Genomic DNA, 15570 nt, shown 5'->3' with positions numbered 1-15570 from the left:
GTTTCCGGGCTAAAAACTCTTCCAACAGCTGTTTGCTTTGGCTGCTACTCAGATTCATTTTTTTTAAAAAGTTTTTTTTTAAAGATGTGGGCTGGTTATTTATGTAGTCAGGAAGAGGTCTGTGTTTCCAGTGTTGTGGTCTCAGTGCTGTTTTGACAGTTGGAGGACAAGATTTCTTTTTCTGCTCCCTTCTTCCTGATCTCCCCACATCCCCAAACCGTTCACTTAATGCACAGAACTGGCATGCTGAAGAGAGAAGAAAAAGCAAATTTATGAGTTCTTTAATCCCAGACAAGCAGTTTTGTGTCAGTTACCTTCAAGAAAAGTTCACGCCCCAAAGGAGTGTTTAGTCTTACCCAGCCACTGACTAAGCAGTGTGTGTGAGAGAGAGATGAAGGAAAGTTTTGCCTCTTCAGGAAAGTCGTAGTATTGTTTTAAAGATGACTGCTACTTTTGTTTAAAGTATTTGTTCTGGAATCGCTGAAGCTGGAGTCTACCAGACTGAGGTCAGAAGCATTTTCTTTGGCAGAAAGAAGATACTTTTATAGAAGCCATGCCTGTTCTTGGGGTTGCCTCAAAGCTAAGACAGCCAGCTGTAGGGTCAAAGCCTGTTCATACAGCCCTTCCGATACCAAATCTTGGCACGACTGGGTCACAGCAGTATTCATCAAAGTCTTTGGAGCTTACTGGGGCAGAGAGCTCAATGCTTTCTTGTCAGCTTACATTAAAGTCAACCTGTGATTTTGGAGAGAAGAAAACACTTCAAGGAAAAACCAAGGAGACAGAGGACAGTAAGGTTAGTTCTGTATTTTACCTGCAGACTCAGCTCTTAAAATGTTGATTTATTCACACGAAGTCTGATATCTGCCTCTAGGAAGTAGCTGGGTGGATGTGGAGTGCATGTGTAAAATAGGAACTAGTTTGTGTAAATATACTAACACCGAATTGTGTTTAGCTCATTGTTGGAGTTTGAATATATATTCTTTTTTTAAAATGTACATTTTATGATATCAGATGGAGTGATCCTTTATGACAAGCTTCTGATGAGGGCAAGTCATATCACAGAGATAAAAATCATGCTGAGACTCAGATAAGCAGAACTATCACATGACAGTGCTTAAGAAAACATTGAAACTTGGCAGCTTCATGTTATTTTACAATGTTAAAAAGGGCTCTCACACCCACACTTACTCCCAAAGGGAGGTGCTTTAAAATAAAAACAGCCTATTGCTTGTTGGGTTCAGTTTTCAAAAGATCTAACCAAACTTTCTGCAGAACCCTTGAACCAGAAAAACAGATCCTCAATGTGAAGTTACCTGTCTTTTTCACTTCTATAAAACAGCTTTCTCTTGTCTGCCCTTTTGTCAGATACTCCTTTACCCTGCTCTAATTTCACAGGGATGCAAAACAAAATGAAACATTCTCCCTGCAGTAATTTAAAATATATTATGTTCTGGGGACAGCAATACCATTGAATCCCTTCTTGTCAGCAGTGTGCAATTTCGTGGCTCCTTCACCTACAGTATTACAGGGATTTACATATAATGTAACCGGATAGAGCAAGCAGCCTTTGCATGCTTTCTTCCTCTTTCTTTATCAGTACTGATCCCTGAACGTTGATTACTTCATTGAGATTAAACTGATTTCTATAATGGCTTCATTTTTACTTAAAGGAAACTTACCCATCAGCGTAGTGATTGCAGTGGCAGCACACACATAATGTATCTCCTTCCTTGTGCTTAGTTAGAGAGTGCTGTGCCTTGAAAGAGTGTTTTGTGTCTACAGCACAGGACTGGGAATCTGAAGGTTTGAGTTTTGTTCCCAGTTCTGCCACAGACTTCCTGTGGGATCTTGGGCATGCCTCTGAATATGTCTGTGCTTCAGTTTCTGTTTGTCATAGGGGTCTCTGAGGCCGTGTCTACACGTGCACACTACTTCAAAGTAGTGGCGCCAACTTCAAAATAGGACCCATTACGGCTACACGTGTTGGGCGCTATTTCGAAGTTGAAATCGACGTTAGGCGGCGAGACGTCGAAGTTGCTAACCCCATGAGGGGATGGGAATAGCGCCCTACTTTGCAGATGAACGTCGAAGTAGGGCATGTGTAGACGATCCGCGCCCCGCAACATCAAAATAGCGGGGTCCGCCATGGCGGCCATCAGCTGAGGGGTTGAGAGACGCTCTCTCTCCAGCCCCTGCGGGGCTCTATGGTCACCGTGTGCAGCAGCCCTTAGCCCAGGGCTTCTGGCTGCTGCTGCTGCAGCTCGGGATCCATGCTGCATGCACAGGGTCTGCAACCAGTTGTCAGCTCTGTGGATCTTGTGTTGTTTAGTGCAACTGTGTCTGGGAGGGGCCCTTTAAGGGAGCGGCTTGCTGTTGAGTCTGCCCTGTGACCCTGTCTGCAGCTGTTCCTGGCACCCTTATTTTGATGTGTGCTACTTTGGCGTGTAGACGTTCCCTTGCAGCACCTATTTCGATGTGGTGCTGCCCAACGTCGAAGTTGAACGTCGACGTTGCCAGCCCTGGAGGACGTGTAGACGTTATTCATCGAAATAGACTATTTCGATGTCGCTACATCGAAATAAGCTATTTCGATGTAGTGTGCACGTGTAGACGTAGCCTGAATCACCCATCATTGCCACTCTCACAAGAGGGCAGCTGCTCTATCTTCTTCCCATCTTTTGGTGAACAGAAACAGTTTCAAGTATCAGCGGGGTAGCCGAGTTAGTCCGCATCCTCAGCAATAACAAAAAGTCCTGTGTCACCTTATAGACTAATAGATAGTTTGGAGCACACAAAGTGGGTCTTTGTGCACGAAAGCTTATGCTCAAAATATCTGTGAGAAACAGTTTTAAGTTGCCTTTTCCCTCAGATGATTGCAGTTTGAAGACTACTATTAGCATTAACCGTTTGCCACTCTAAAATGATGTTAATCTGATAACCTTTTTAATGTATAGCTTCCTGTTTGGTAGTTTTAGATTAACTGAGCCAGTGTAAAGAATGTTTTCTTCTAACATCGTGCCTTCACAGGTTACCATGGATATAGTGTTTCAGTTCTGCAAGTTATTATTTTCAGAAAATAGCAGGCACGTTAAAATAGCCTCTGAGTTATAATAGCTAATGTCAATGAACGTTTTGGAAGGGATATAAAACCTCATGCTTCTGGGTTTCTCTGATATTAGGGGGTAGGATGAGAGCTTCATAGGAGCAGATTATCTCACATCTGCTTGCTATGGGGCCCTTGCCTCTCCTGTTGAAGCATGTGGTGCTGAGGGCTATTGGGAACAGCCAGGGCATGTGACAGACTTTGCTGGAGCAATGTATGTGGTATTTTTTATTTCTTTTTGGCTGGGGGGATGGGATTTAACCTTCAGGTCCCTAGAAAGGGCAGGGCGGAGACAGCCAGCCCTCAGTGCTGCCCAGATCATACTGCACGTACCCCAGCTAGCTCTCAGCACCACCTGGACTATGAGATAAAGGGCCTGAGGCTTCATCGACCACTGCTGTAGTAGTGTGTCCCGCACATCTGCTGAGTGAGGGTCACTGCCCCACATTGTGGCCCTTAGACCGCTTACAGAGAGAAGAATGAGTTTCCTCTAGACTCAGTTGAGCGTCAACAGGCTTTTAGTTCAGACTGTAGAGGCTCATGCACCAAGCTCCAGAGGTCGCAGATTTGAGTCTAACTGATAGCAGTTATAGTAGTAGCAGTGGTAGCCCAGATCTCGTGGCCTGTTTAAATTGCTGGGACCCCATTTCCCTCCGCCCTTCCTGTCAGCAGCCCTGGAAACAGCATGTTAGGCTAGATGGAAGTGCATGCGAGCCATGACAATTCCTATGTTTCTACTGCCAAATTTTCAAAATAGCTCAACACACAGTAGCTCCCAGACGTTTCAGTGAGGGTTGTGAGGTGCTGAGCCCTTGTCCACATCTTCCCCTTAAAGGCTAAGGTACATATGTTCACGCTGAAACTAAAGTTTGTCTACACAGTCCTTAACTGTGAAGCTAAATAAAACTAGCCTGATGTGCTAAGGTACTGAGCACTCAAATTTTGCACTGATTTCTGCAGTTTTGTTTCATGGCGTCCCCTGACTGCCTGAAGCTCCAGCTGAAATCAGGGGAAACTAGAGAGAACAGCTGTTGAGGTAAGTAACAAGTGTGAATGATCAGCACCTCTGAAAGTCAGATCACTTTCATTTAGTTGCCTGAATTAGGAGTTTTCAGATTCTGACATCAGGCACCCCAATTTGAAAATATGAAATATTTCATATTTTTGAAAATATTTAAAGATACAGGAGTCCCTTGAATTATGTGAGAGTTGCATTCCGACACACCCTCGCAAAGCACGGATTTCAGGTAAGTCACAGGGCCGGCTTTTTTCCCCAGTGCAAGGCACCTTCTGCAGCTGGGGAAGCAGCAGGATCATCTGGAGTTCTTTTTAAAAGGTAAGTCCTGGGGCTGGGGAGGGTTAAGCCTGGCAGTGGGTTGGGGCCAAGTCAGGGGAGCAGGGAGGTTAAGCCTGGGGTGGGTTAGGGCTGTAGCGGGAGGGAGGCTGTAGCTGAGCTGGGGCCATGTGCCCTGCAGGGGGTGGAGCTGGAGCCAGGCGTGGGTGGGGGGAGTTGAGTTGGATACATGCTTGGGGGGGTGGTGAGCTGGAGCCACGCTGAGTGGGGGTTAACTGGGGCTGGGGGGGATTGAACCAGAGCCAGAGGGGTTAGAAGCAAGGTGAGGGGGTGTTGAATGGGGGCTGCGTGGAGCTGGGTGGGTTGAGGCAGGGCTGGGGGGCGTGATTTTGAATTGTGCTTAACTTGCCTCAGTGCGAGTTCAGCGCAAGTTGATATTGTGCATTTGGAAGGATTACTGTATTTGTTTTGATCTCTACCTTTTGGTATATTTGTAAGTTTTCTAGTTTTCTACTGAAACTTATACAAACCAATAAAATACTTCTGGTAGCTCCACCTTCCAAATACAGAACTTATTCTTGCATTTTGAGGGAAAAAAAAAACAAAACACAACACCAGAATGGTTAATTGTAGCTAAGGCTTCTCTTCAAGGAAGAGTAATGCTGACTACGGACATGTGATTTCAAAAGTCAACTCACAAGTTGTGCATTAATTGGTCCATATAGACCCTGCTGATTCGCACTAAAGGTTACCTCATGTGCTTTAACATAGTGCTTTCTGAAAAGGTATTATGTTAAAATGTACTAGGGAACATTAGAGATTGTTCCTTACAATGTGTGTAATATACATTACTTCTTAGAGTAAATACAAAAAGAGGACCCCAAAAACCCAATGACCTGTGGGCATCTATATTAAACTCAAAAATAAAGCAGAGCCAAGGGAGCCCAGACATCCCCTGTTACACCCTGAAAAAAATGAAATTAATAAACCCTGAGAACAAAAGCCCCAGTCTTTCCCATTCATGTTTTAAAACAGTCCTGGGAAGTCATTTTGTCAGAAATTTTGGGACACAGGTGGATGGTGGTAGTTAGTAAAACTACATTTAGGTTCTCATCACATACATATTACTCTTTCTGTGTCTGTCTGTCCAGGCAAGGTTCTACTATGTTCCCCCCGCCCCCCCAAACGCACACACTGTGCTGGCCCCAGCGTCTCTCCTGGCAAGCACAGGGCCTGGCCAATCCACCGACGGAGCCCCATCGCACTGTACCAGCCCCTCCTACACCCAGCGTGGGAACTAGTCCAGCCCCCACAACAGAGCCCCCTCTCTCAGCCAGCACAGGGCCCATCTTAGCCCCCTGACAGACCCCCGATACTGTGCTAGCACCTCCCCCACCCACATGGGGCTTGGCCAGCCCCTCCCCAACAAAACCCCCTGCCACACCGAGCCAGCAGGGGGCCCAATACCCAATGGAGGTCCTCCCCCCAGCGAGCATGGGGGACAGCCCGTGCGCTTTGGAGGTGCACTCATCCCTCATTTAAAGAGTACTTTACTAACAAGTACTCGCTAAAATGAGGAACATATATACCTACTTTTATTCACTAAATGAGTGAATCTCCCCTGCTTAAATGAGCAGGGTCGCTGGCTGGGGTGCAGGGAGACCTGCAGCCCCGTGGCTGGAGTCTTCTCCCTCCCTTCCCTCAGACATGCAGGTGTCTGACAGCCCTGCAGCTGGGGGAGGAGAAGGAGAAGGCTCTTAGCCTGGTTCCCTCCCTGCACTGTCAGGAATGTGAAACTGACCAGCCATGAGCTGATCAGTTTCCTGGCCCCGCAAGCCATGGGGCAACTGGAAGCAGCCTGCCCCGGTTCCCAGCTCCTGCCACTCTGGGAGCCAGGAAACTGACCAGCCCTGGTGGTTCCTGGCTCCCCTTCCCTTGCAGGAAAATTTGAGTTATACAGGGGTTGCAGGAACAACCCTTGGGTAACTTGAGGGTTTACTGGATGAGTCGTCCCCCCTACCCTAGAGACCTCACCCTGGGACAGATTTTAACCCTCCACCCCACGGTCTCAAACTTTCCCCAGGCTTACAACTCCCCCACCCAGCAACCCCAAATCACCCCCAGCCTTAGAGCCCCTCAGCAGCTCCAAACTGCCCCCAGTCTTAGACCCACCCCCACATCCCTAAACAGCCCCAGCGTTAGACAGTCCTCCTCTTCTCACAGCTTCTTCACTGGGGCTGCTAGGCTGGGTGGCTCCCCCAGCCCTGCTCCCAGCAATTAGCTCAAGTGTTAAGGTTTCAGCACCTAGGCATAAGGTAATTCCTATCCCTAGTGATAGAGAGAGCTACCATCTCCAGCAGCTATCTCTATTGATGGCTATCTGCCTGAAGCAGCAGTGTTAAGAAACTGCAAATGGCTTCTTTAACAGCCACATGCCCCTTGGAACTGCCCAGCTGGCGACCTTTAACAAATCTAATGGGACCCATATTTGGGTCCCTACCCATATGTTGGGAACCCCTGCTCTACATACATACACTACATCCTATTTCTGGAGCCAAACTATTCAAATACATCAGAAAAGTACCTAAACTCAACTGGTTTTTGTCAAGTTACAAGCACTTGGAACGAATTGGAGACTTTTACATGTATTTTAATGGAAATTTAGTGTTGCTGTTACGAGTTTTTGCCTACGAGCAGAAATTTGGGAACCATTTGTGCTCGTATAATGAGGGATGAGTGTATATTACAACAAGTTTCTGTCTGCAACTTTCTTCCAGCCCAACTTCCACTTGCATGTGGAGCTGCAACCGGGCCTCTAGTTGCTAATAAACACCAAAATTCCAACCTAAAATTACTGAGTGATGTTTTCTCACATCACTGAGTGGGAGATCCATTCCTCCCTGCCTCCCACTCTCCTCTTGGCTAGCCTCAGTTACATTAGCTAAAACGTGCAACTAAGCACAAGTTTTCAGTGAGTTATTATGGTTAATGTCCTGTCAGGTTTGCTTTGGGCAGATGTTAATTCCACATTTCTGATGGCACTGTCCCAAACTTTGACCACGTTTGAGTGCTGTTCTCAATAGTGTTTTGGTTGATTTTGTTGGTTAGCAAACGTATTAATCAAACATATGATATTCCTACATGGGTCTGTGGTATACAGTGTTGTAGTTTTAAGAATGTTTCCATTATAATAGTGATCAGATAAAAGGTCTTTTACTTAAAGTGTAATGAATAAACCTACTCAGAGTTTCCAAATGAGAGAGAAAACTGCTTATTTGGTATACAGTCTGTGTGCTTGCAGAATATAATTGGGTATATGGCAGCTCTTATTTCTGAGAGGAAAAGAGGTTCAAATGTATATCTGTAGAAGACAATGGGATATATGAATTAATCATCTGGTGAATGTCTGTCCTTGGCTGCCGTACTGCAGGTTTAACGTTGCTTTTCAGGGCATTATACATGCAACACTTGTGATCATTAACCTCTCTTGTCATATCTGGAAGGAACTCAAATTGACATACATAAGCTGTATTGTATATTCAGTTGCTATAAATGCTAAGATTTTGAAAATAAATCTGGATTCATAAATGTCAATGCAGTAGGTCACTCTCTATCCAGCTGTTTCCTCCATGACCCTCAGGTACACTATATCTGATTGTTAGAGACTTTTGACACCACTGTTGGCTTTCTCACGTTATAATGTTGCCAGGGCTGTGTATGAATACTGCTGCAGAAATCAGTTCAGTGCTCCCTGTATGCTACATCTTCCTTTCTTGGTTATGCTGTGCTGGCATGTATTTGTCTGTTTTGTGGATATGAATATAGTTTAAGTTTTCCACCTACAGTTATGTTGGTTTGTGTATACACACACGCATACACACACACACACACAAAATGTATTTCCCTCTTTTTAGAAAAAAAAGTGTTGGGTGAAAAAAGTGTTTAAAGGTATTTGTTTTTCTTTTTTTCTTTTTGGTTTGGTGGGACCATAATTAAACCTCAGAACCTATTTTCAACAAGTAGTTTGTTCATTATTTGAAAATGTTCAGAACTTAGTTTATGCAGTCACATTTCAGGTCAGAGGTTCACAAATTATTATGTTTGACTTGTGTCAATTATGTTCATAATGTCTTATGCTCTTTCTTCTGACTGGTTAGTTATGCGAGTCACATGCTTTTACACTGGCTTCCTGACTGGCCAGCTTGCAAGCTTTTTTAAGAGTGTTTAAGTTTAAGAAATGCCAGAAAATATACAAGCATTCCTGGCTGAGTGGGGATCTCTACCAGGTGAAATGGGGAATCATCCAATCTAGAGGGTAGTGCGTGGTAAAGATCTGGAAAAAAGCAAGAGAGAGAAGTCTTGGCCAGGGAGCCCAACCCACAGAGGAGTATGTGGCGTTAGGTACCATGGCAGTTCAGGAGGATGCCTTTAAATATTGAGCTGATCTGAAATGAAATAGTTCAATAAACTGTTTTCCTGCATGAATGTCAAAATATTTTTCCGGTTTTTTTTTCCAAAAAAGTTGAAATTTTTTGTTGTGGCGAAAGACGCTTCAGCTGTGTCTACATTACAGAGCTCTGTTGAAAGATATTCCCCTACAGAACCTCTGTCTAGACCATGTCCACACCTGATACAGACTCCCCCATCAATGCCCTCTGTCAACGTGTCAACAAAGAGCGGCCAGACTACTCAGCCCTGTGTCGACAGAACAGCCAACCGGTAGCTCTGCAAACACGGCAGGCCGGTGAACCAGAAGCCGTCTCTATTGACAGAGGGCCCGCTGGAGTGTCTACACTATTTTTTGTCAACAGAATCTATCAACTGAGGCGCTGTGCCTCATACAGTCAAGACAGAACCCTGCAGGGAAAACTGCTGCGTTCTGTTGACAGATTCTCAACAGAACACTTTTGAAGTGTGGACACTCCCTAGTTTTATCAACAGAAGGCCTCTTCTGTTGACAGAACTCTGTAGTGTAGACCCAGCTTTCCTGACCAGCTCTATTAGTATTAGCTTTCTGTCAATAATGGCGAAGGCTAACCCAGTGAGGGAAAAAGACATGTTTCTTTGTTATTTGGAATTCATCATTCATCAGCGGGTACAACACAAAAAGGCAGATTGAGAGCTGGTGAACGTCTCAGACAGAAAAGTAAGAATCCATTACTTTTCCAAGTCTGGTTGTGATTAGAAAGCCAGTAGTATATCTGGCCAAATGACTCTTGAGGCCAGGTTTAACTTACTACATAAACCATACCTAAATTCTGGTTTGAGGTTTTCCAATGTACTTTAGCCTACAGTTTCACTGTTATGTTAAAAACAATGTGGAATGCAGCTGCTGGTTGTTTTTTTTTTGCTTTTGTTTTTGTTTTGTTTGTTTGTTTGTTTTCTGATTGCTTGTCTGGAGTTTGTCCATTACATGGTAGTGCCTGTCTGTCCTCAGACACCAAACTTGTGGCAAAATTCTACTCTAATTTCTAAACAGACATTAACTCCAGTACTCTGATCTCCTTCCATGGGAAGAGCTCCTGTTAGTATCAAAGAAAGTTCCATAAATGTAGGAGCAAGGGAATAGATTTCACACTTGGCTTTCTCTTTCTTCCCTCTCTCAATGCCATTTTCCCGCTTACTCTCCTCTTATCTGTGAAGCACCAGAGCTGGATGGCTAAACATTTTGTTTTGTTTTGTTTCTTAATTTTAACCTGGCCTTGCAGAGCAAGAAATACCATGGCAGCTTTTTTTTATTATGCTTACTAACCCTCCCTGATTCTACCCACAAATACTTAGTTAAGTTGTTGCTTCAGCGCTGAAATCCATCTCCTTTTTTGTTTGGCTCTTTCCTGCTGACAGTACGTTTCAGACACCAAGGCTGAAGATATGGAGCTAGGCCCTCCAGTTCTTACGGGTCATGGAATTATACATTGTTGAATGATACAGGTAAAGGAGCGCCAGGAAATAAGGGCAAGGACCACTGAGGGTGTGGAAAAGGTGGACAAAATAATCCAGAAGTTCAGATGCACAAACCTATGGAAGCATAACAATATGCAGTCCCAGAACAACCTTCCTCCTGCAGGTGGTGACCCCTAGCTATTGCTGAATTTTTAGGTGGAGAAGACCATACTCATGCTACCTTTTCATCCACAGCACCTGCAGGGGAAAATGCCAGACCCCTTTTATTTCTTCCAGGATCATCATTATTGCAGGATTTGTTTGCCTTTTTCTTGGGAAAAGGTGAAATAGGTGATATCTCCTCTTTCTGTCCAGCTGAGGTGTGTGTCCACTCTGAGGCCCCTTTCTTCTACCCCCTTGTTACTTTAGAGTTGATCTGTACCATCTATGTCTCCCATCGCTTTCTCCAGTTAAACTGCCCTGTGAACCATCTATCCTCATTTTCATTTGATCTCTTTCCCTGCACCTTCTTTTCTGGTGTATCCTATATCTCTGAGTCCTTATCCTCAGAAACTGATGTCTCCTAAGACAGTCCCCAGTATATCCCTGGAGCTCCTCTTATCCCATGTCTCTGTCCTTCCCATGTTTTGAATGACTGATACCCACTATCTCTGGGTCCTCTTTTCCCCTGAGATAGTGACCCTGGGGGAGTAGGAAAGGGCTCTTTTCCCTGTGCATTCCTATTCGTTCCTCTGCCATCACTGTCACAGTAAGGGTGTATGAGGCTAGGCTGTTTGGTATGGAGTGGGAGGTGGAGGCAGCTGTGGTCTGTTCCTCTGGCTGCATTCTCTGCTGCATACTTAGCTTCCAGCAGAATGGCCAAGGAAAGAAAAAGGGCAGCTGAGGCAGCCAGGGACCTCCTGCCTGCTCCCCACAGTGGCCGCTAGTGAATGGGAAGCCAACATTGTTTTGAAATTGCTGAATTGGCTGCCAAGAACATGAGCCAGCACTGCAGACACCTGGGACTGTGCGTGTTTAAAATTCAGGGCAGCCCTAGCCAAACTGGGACAGTTGGCAGGTATTCAGGATGTCAGTTATTTTAGTTCCTTTCCTTGTGCTCTGTATTACTTCTTTCTCAAACAGATAACATTCTTCCGTGGCATCTTTAATAAACACTCCATATCAAGCGCAATCTGTGCACACTGTACTGTCATTGATTTAAGAACACGGCACTGTATGTGCTTTGAAGCGGCTTTTTGCTGAAACATTTGTCTCATCATCATCTTTCAGAGTCTAATTGAGATAAATGTATAGTAATACAGCTAGGTAATTCTCCAAACCTATATGCTTAGGAGTGAGATACATTTCCAAACACATGTGTGTGGTCAAAAGCTGTTCTTCGTGTGGTTTTGGTATCATTTATAGTGGTGAATAAGGCTGGGAGGACATTTACCAGTCTGAGCTGAAAGCCTGTTGCCTTTGATATCAGAGGCGGAGCCAAGTTAATCTGTATCTTCAAAAACAACTAGAAGCTTACCTTAGAGACCAACAGATATTTTGGAGTATAAGCCTTTGTCAGATACATGAGAGTCCTTTAATATGTCTTGTTTTATTCAATTGTATTTTATTTTCTTAGCAAATGAGAATTAGAAAAGAATATAGATCACAAGGTTTGTATGGTGAAAATTGGTACTAACCTTCAACAGAATACACACATTATGGCTACATCTACACTAGCCAAAAACTTTGAAATGGCCATGCAAATGGCCATTTCGAAGTTTACTAATGAAGCGCTGAAATACATGTTCAGCGCCTCATTAGCATGTGGGCGGCCGTGGCACTTTGAAATTGACGTGGCTCGCCGCCGCATGGCTCGTCCAGACGGGGCTCCTTTTCAAAAGGACCCCAGCTACTTCAAAATCCCCTTATTCCCATCTGCTCATAGGAATAAGGGGACTTCGAAGTAGACGGGGTCCTTTCAAAAAGGAGCCCCATCTGGATGAGCCGCGCAGCGGTGAGCTGCGTCAATTTTGAAGTGCCGCGGCCGCCCGCATGCTAATGAGGCACTGAATATGTATTTCAGAGCTTCATTAGTAAACTTCGAAATGGCCATTTGCATGGCCATTTCGAAGTTTTTGGCTAGTGTAGACACAGCCTATATATTTTTTGCAGTTGTGTGGAGTGGTCCCATTAAAGATAGGGCCTCGCTGTGATAGGTGCTGCATATGCCCAGATTAAAAGACAACTGCAGTTCCACAGACCTTACAACATAAGTAGATAAGACAGACAAAGGGTGGGAGACAGTAAAACATGTTATCCACAATTTATAGGAGAGGCAGAAAGAGACTCAATAATTTGCCTTCAGTCACACTGGGAGTTTGTGGAAAAACTAGCAATTAAACCCAGATATCCCGAGTTCCAGTCCACCGCTATAACCACAAGACCATCCTTCATCTTCTGTAAGAAATCAATTTTGAAGGAAATGTCCCTGTAGTGGATTATTTTTCCTCTGAATTTTCATGGACTGGTCTTATTCCTTCTTCCAGATGAAGTTGCGAATCGTTGAGACTGCTGAGCCTTGCTCAGGGTGAGCCTGTGTGCTAATATATGATTTAAGTTTTACTGTAGGAGCAAATAGATACTCTGTTTTGGTTTAGATTTACCTTATCAGCCTAAATTGTGCCATATACTTTTAGGAATATAGGATGTCTTGTGTTTCTTATAGGATAGGGAAAGCATGCTCCAAAGTCATGTGCTTATTGCTAGGATTACCCCTTATTAAAATGTATGTGGGAAGAATAAATAGACACAGAATAAAAGCAGGCTTCTTTCAGGAGAGGTTTTAATTTTTTGATCATCATTTCAGTCTATGAATACTCTTTCATTTCTTTTTTTGGCAGAAATAGTTGTACTTGATAGACAACAATGGCATCAATTACAAATGTGAACTGCTTATTTTCTTAAAGCAAGAGTTAATTTTGTCTGCTTTTTCTAATTTAGTAAGATCTTGAGTTAATTTTGCAGTTTTTCCTTATGCTTACAAATACTGCACATGAAGAGTAACTAATTTTAATGCAGCTCTCTGTTTCACTTTGACCTGATTCACAGGATGGAGTTTGGAGAGAGCCCATGATTTAACAATAGTCTTTTGACAGCAAGGGTGTTTGGGAATTAAGCTGGATGTGGGGGAAGCATCTACTCTCAAATTTATTAGTGGAATAGTTTGCACAAATCTTCAGTTGCCCATGATGTTTTTAATGTCACTACCCTTTCCTTTTTTGTTTTTACTGGAAGGAGAAAATTGGCTGAAAGAGAGCATAATTTATTTAAAATTCAGTAAAGGAATGCAGGGTGTTTTGTCTGGTAAATGCAAGTAGATAACTCTCTTCTGTAAAGTGTGTAGCTTTCTGGTGGCTCTTGTATATGCACTGTGTAAACCAAGTTGAGAAGACTCAGAAAATAAGCAAATTAAATCAAAGGGAAGCATAGTCCTAAAGTGGCAAAGGCAGGATCGGACTATATCTGGGTATATAAACTGAGAAGGTGCCAGCCAGTAAACGTATTTGCAACTTTGTCTGAGTAAAACAGGAATAAAACTAGCCAAGTATTATATCAGGATAGTGCTACCCCACTTTCAGTGTGATATTTGCTCTACTGTTTTCTGTCTAGCCAGGTTTATGTATCAGCATCTTCTCTGCTGCTTTGCCATCACTGTGAGCCCATCACAATGGAACTTATTTTCTCTTTCAGAATATCTGCTTTTTGGTATGTGCACAAAATAATAATTCAGGTGATAATATCCAATTAATGCAACTCTGTTTCATTTGGAATCAAGAACCAATAGAGATGTTGGGGTGTCTTTTTCATTTTCCTTTTTGGCAAATCTTCACTCTAAATTTCTAACACCTGGCCTTGCATCTTGCTAGTACTGTGCTAGTCTCCAAAGGATCTGGCCGTGGTTGCTTCCTGTTGTGCACTGGGATTTGATTTACAGGACATCTGTAAAATCACCACAGCTGAGTAATCAGAATGGTCATGCGCAGAAAGATGACTTCCTAACAAGGGCTGCAAAACAGTAGGCCACTTTAATTAAGCAGGAAAAGGCTGCATGGCTAACACATGATTTAGGATGAGTAAGACATAAGTCAAGGTGCAGGCCTTTTACTCACAACTAACTACAACAATGGAATTTCCTGGCAACACATCTTAGCAGTAAGTCGGGCTTTTTTTGTAAACTGTCTTCAAAACAGAAAGGAAGAGAAACCAAAGGGACTGTGTAATTTATAAATAGTGATGGTTATGTTAAAGGAAAACTCTAGTGAATGAATGCAGTGCTTTACAGAACTAAATAAATGGCATTAAATAAGACTATATAGTGAAAATAAATGTTCAAAATTGTTTTAGAAATATGAAAGAACTGAAGGAATGTTAGGAAGCAGCAAAAATCTGGAAGCTTTGATAATGAATGTTCTGTTTATTGAAAAAAGCACCTTTATATTCTGGTTAGCAGGGACATGGCCCCTGTCCCATGGTCCCATAGGGCATGGACTGGGAGCCAAGACACCTATCTTCTGTTGTAGGCTCTGACAGTGACATACTATAAAGTACTTCACTTTCCTCTGCCTCACTGTCCTCTGTGAAAAATAGGAGTAATGTTACTTGCCTGTATTTGCAAAATAAAGGAAAATTTCAATAGCTAAATGCCAGTATCACTGATTGTTTTATTAGTAATTAAACCAGATGATTCATTATTTTTTAAAATTGGTATTGAACTTACCTTAAAACAACTTTGAAAGACCCATTGATTTTAAAAGATGAAGGAACTGATGAGAAAAATGTTTTACTTAATTAGCTACTTTCCTGCAGAAATAATAATCTAATTTAGGCTATGTCTGCACAGCAGCTTTATTCTGAAATAAGCTATTCCGGAATAGCTATACCCCAGCCTGCTGGAAGTACACTGCCTGATGTTTGCCCCAAAGCAAAGTGTAACATGAACTTTTGAAAACAAATTGTCAGAATAAGAGCATGAAATGTGAATACATATGAAGGGAATCCTCACATGGTGACCAAAGTATTGGAAAGATATATGTGGAATTCCAGAGTTGTGATGGAATGATAAGGGTAATTTCATAATGGTGAATAGATACACAGTGAACTATTCAGGATTGGAGAAAATGGGATCACACTTATTTTATCTGAGGAGACATTTAAGTGTTTTCTTGGATATAATCCAAACAGTGATGGAATCAGTACAGTTGATTTATGAGCTACATAGATACATAGA

The 15570-nt window shown here is 43.1% G+C and overlaps 1 protein-coding gene across 5 annotated transcripts in view; it reads left to right on the top strand.

Moving 5' to 3' along the window:
* Nucleotides 1-439: 439 nt before the first annotated feature.
* NAV3 (neuron navigator 3) overlaps nt 440-15570 on the top strand; it is a 407330-nt gene continuing 392199 nt past the window's right edge. For all 5 annotated transcript variants that reach the window (XM_075012496.1, XM_075012492.1, XM_075012483.1 and 2 more), the window contains exon 1: nt 440-796. In XM_075012496.1, coding sequence (XP_074868597.1) covers nt 554-796 — 243 coding nt within the window. In that variant the 5' untranslated portion in view covers nt 440-553. The remainder of the gene's footprint in view (nt 797-15570) is intronic.

This window comes from Carettochelys insculpta, chromosome 1 (assembly GCF_033958435.1).
Source record: "Carettochelys insculpta isolate YL-2023 chromosome 1, ASM3395843v1, whole genome shotgun sequence".
NCBI classification, from domain to species: domain Eukaryota; kingdom Metazoa; phylum Chordata; order Testudines; family Carettochelyidae; genus Carettochelys; species Carettochelys insculpta.
Note: the sequence above shows the minus strand (reverse complement) of the source record. Positions and strands in the feature narration are given on the sequence as shown.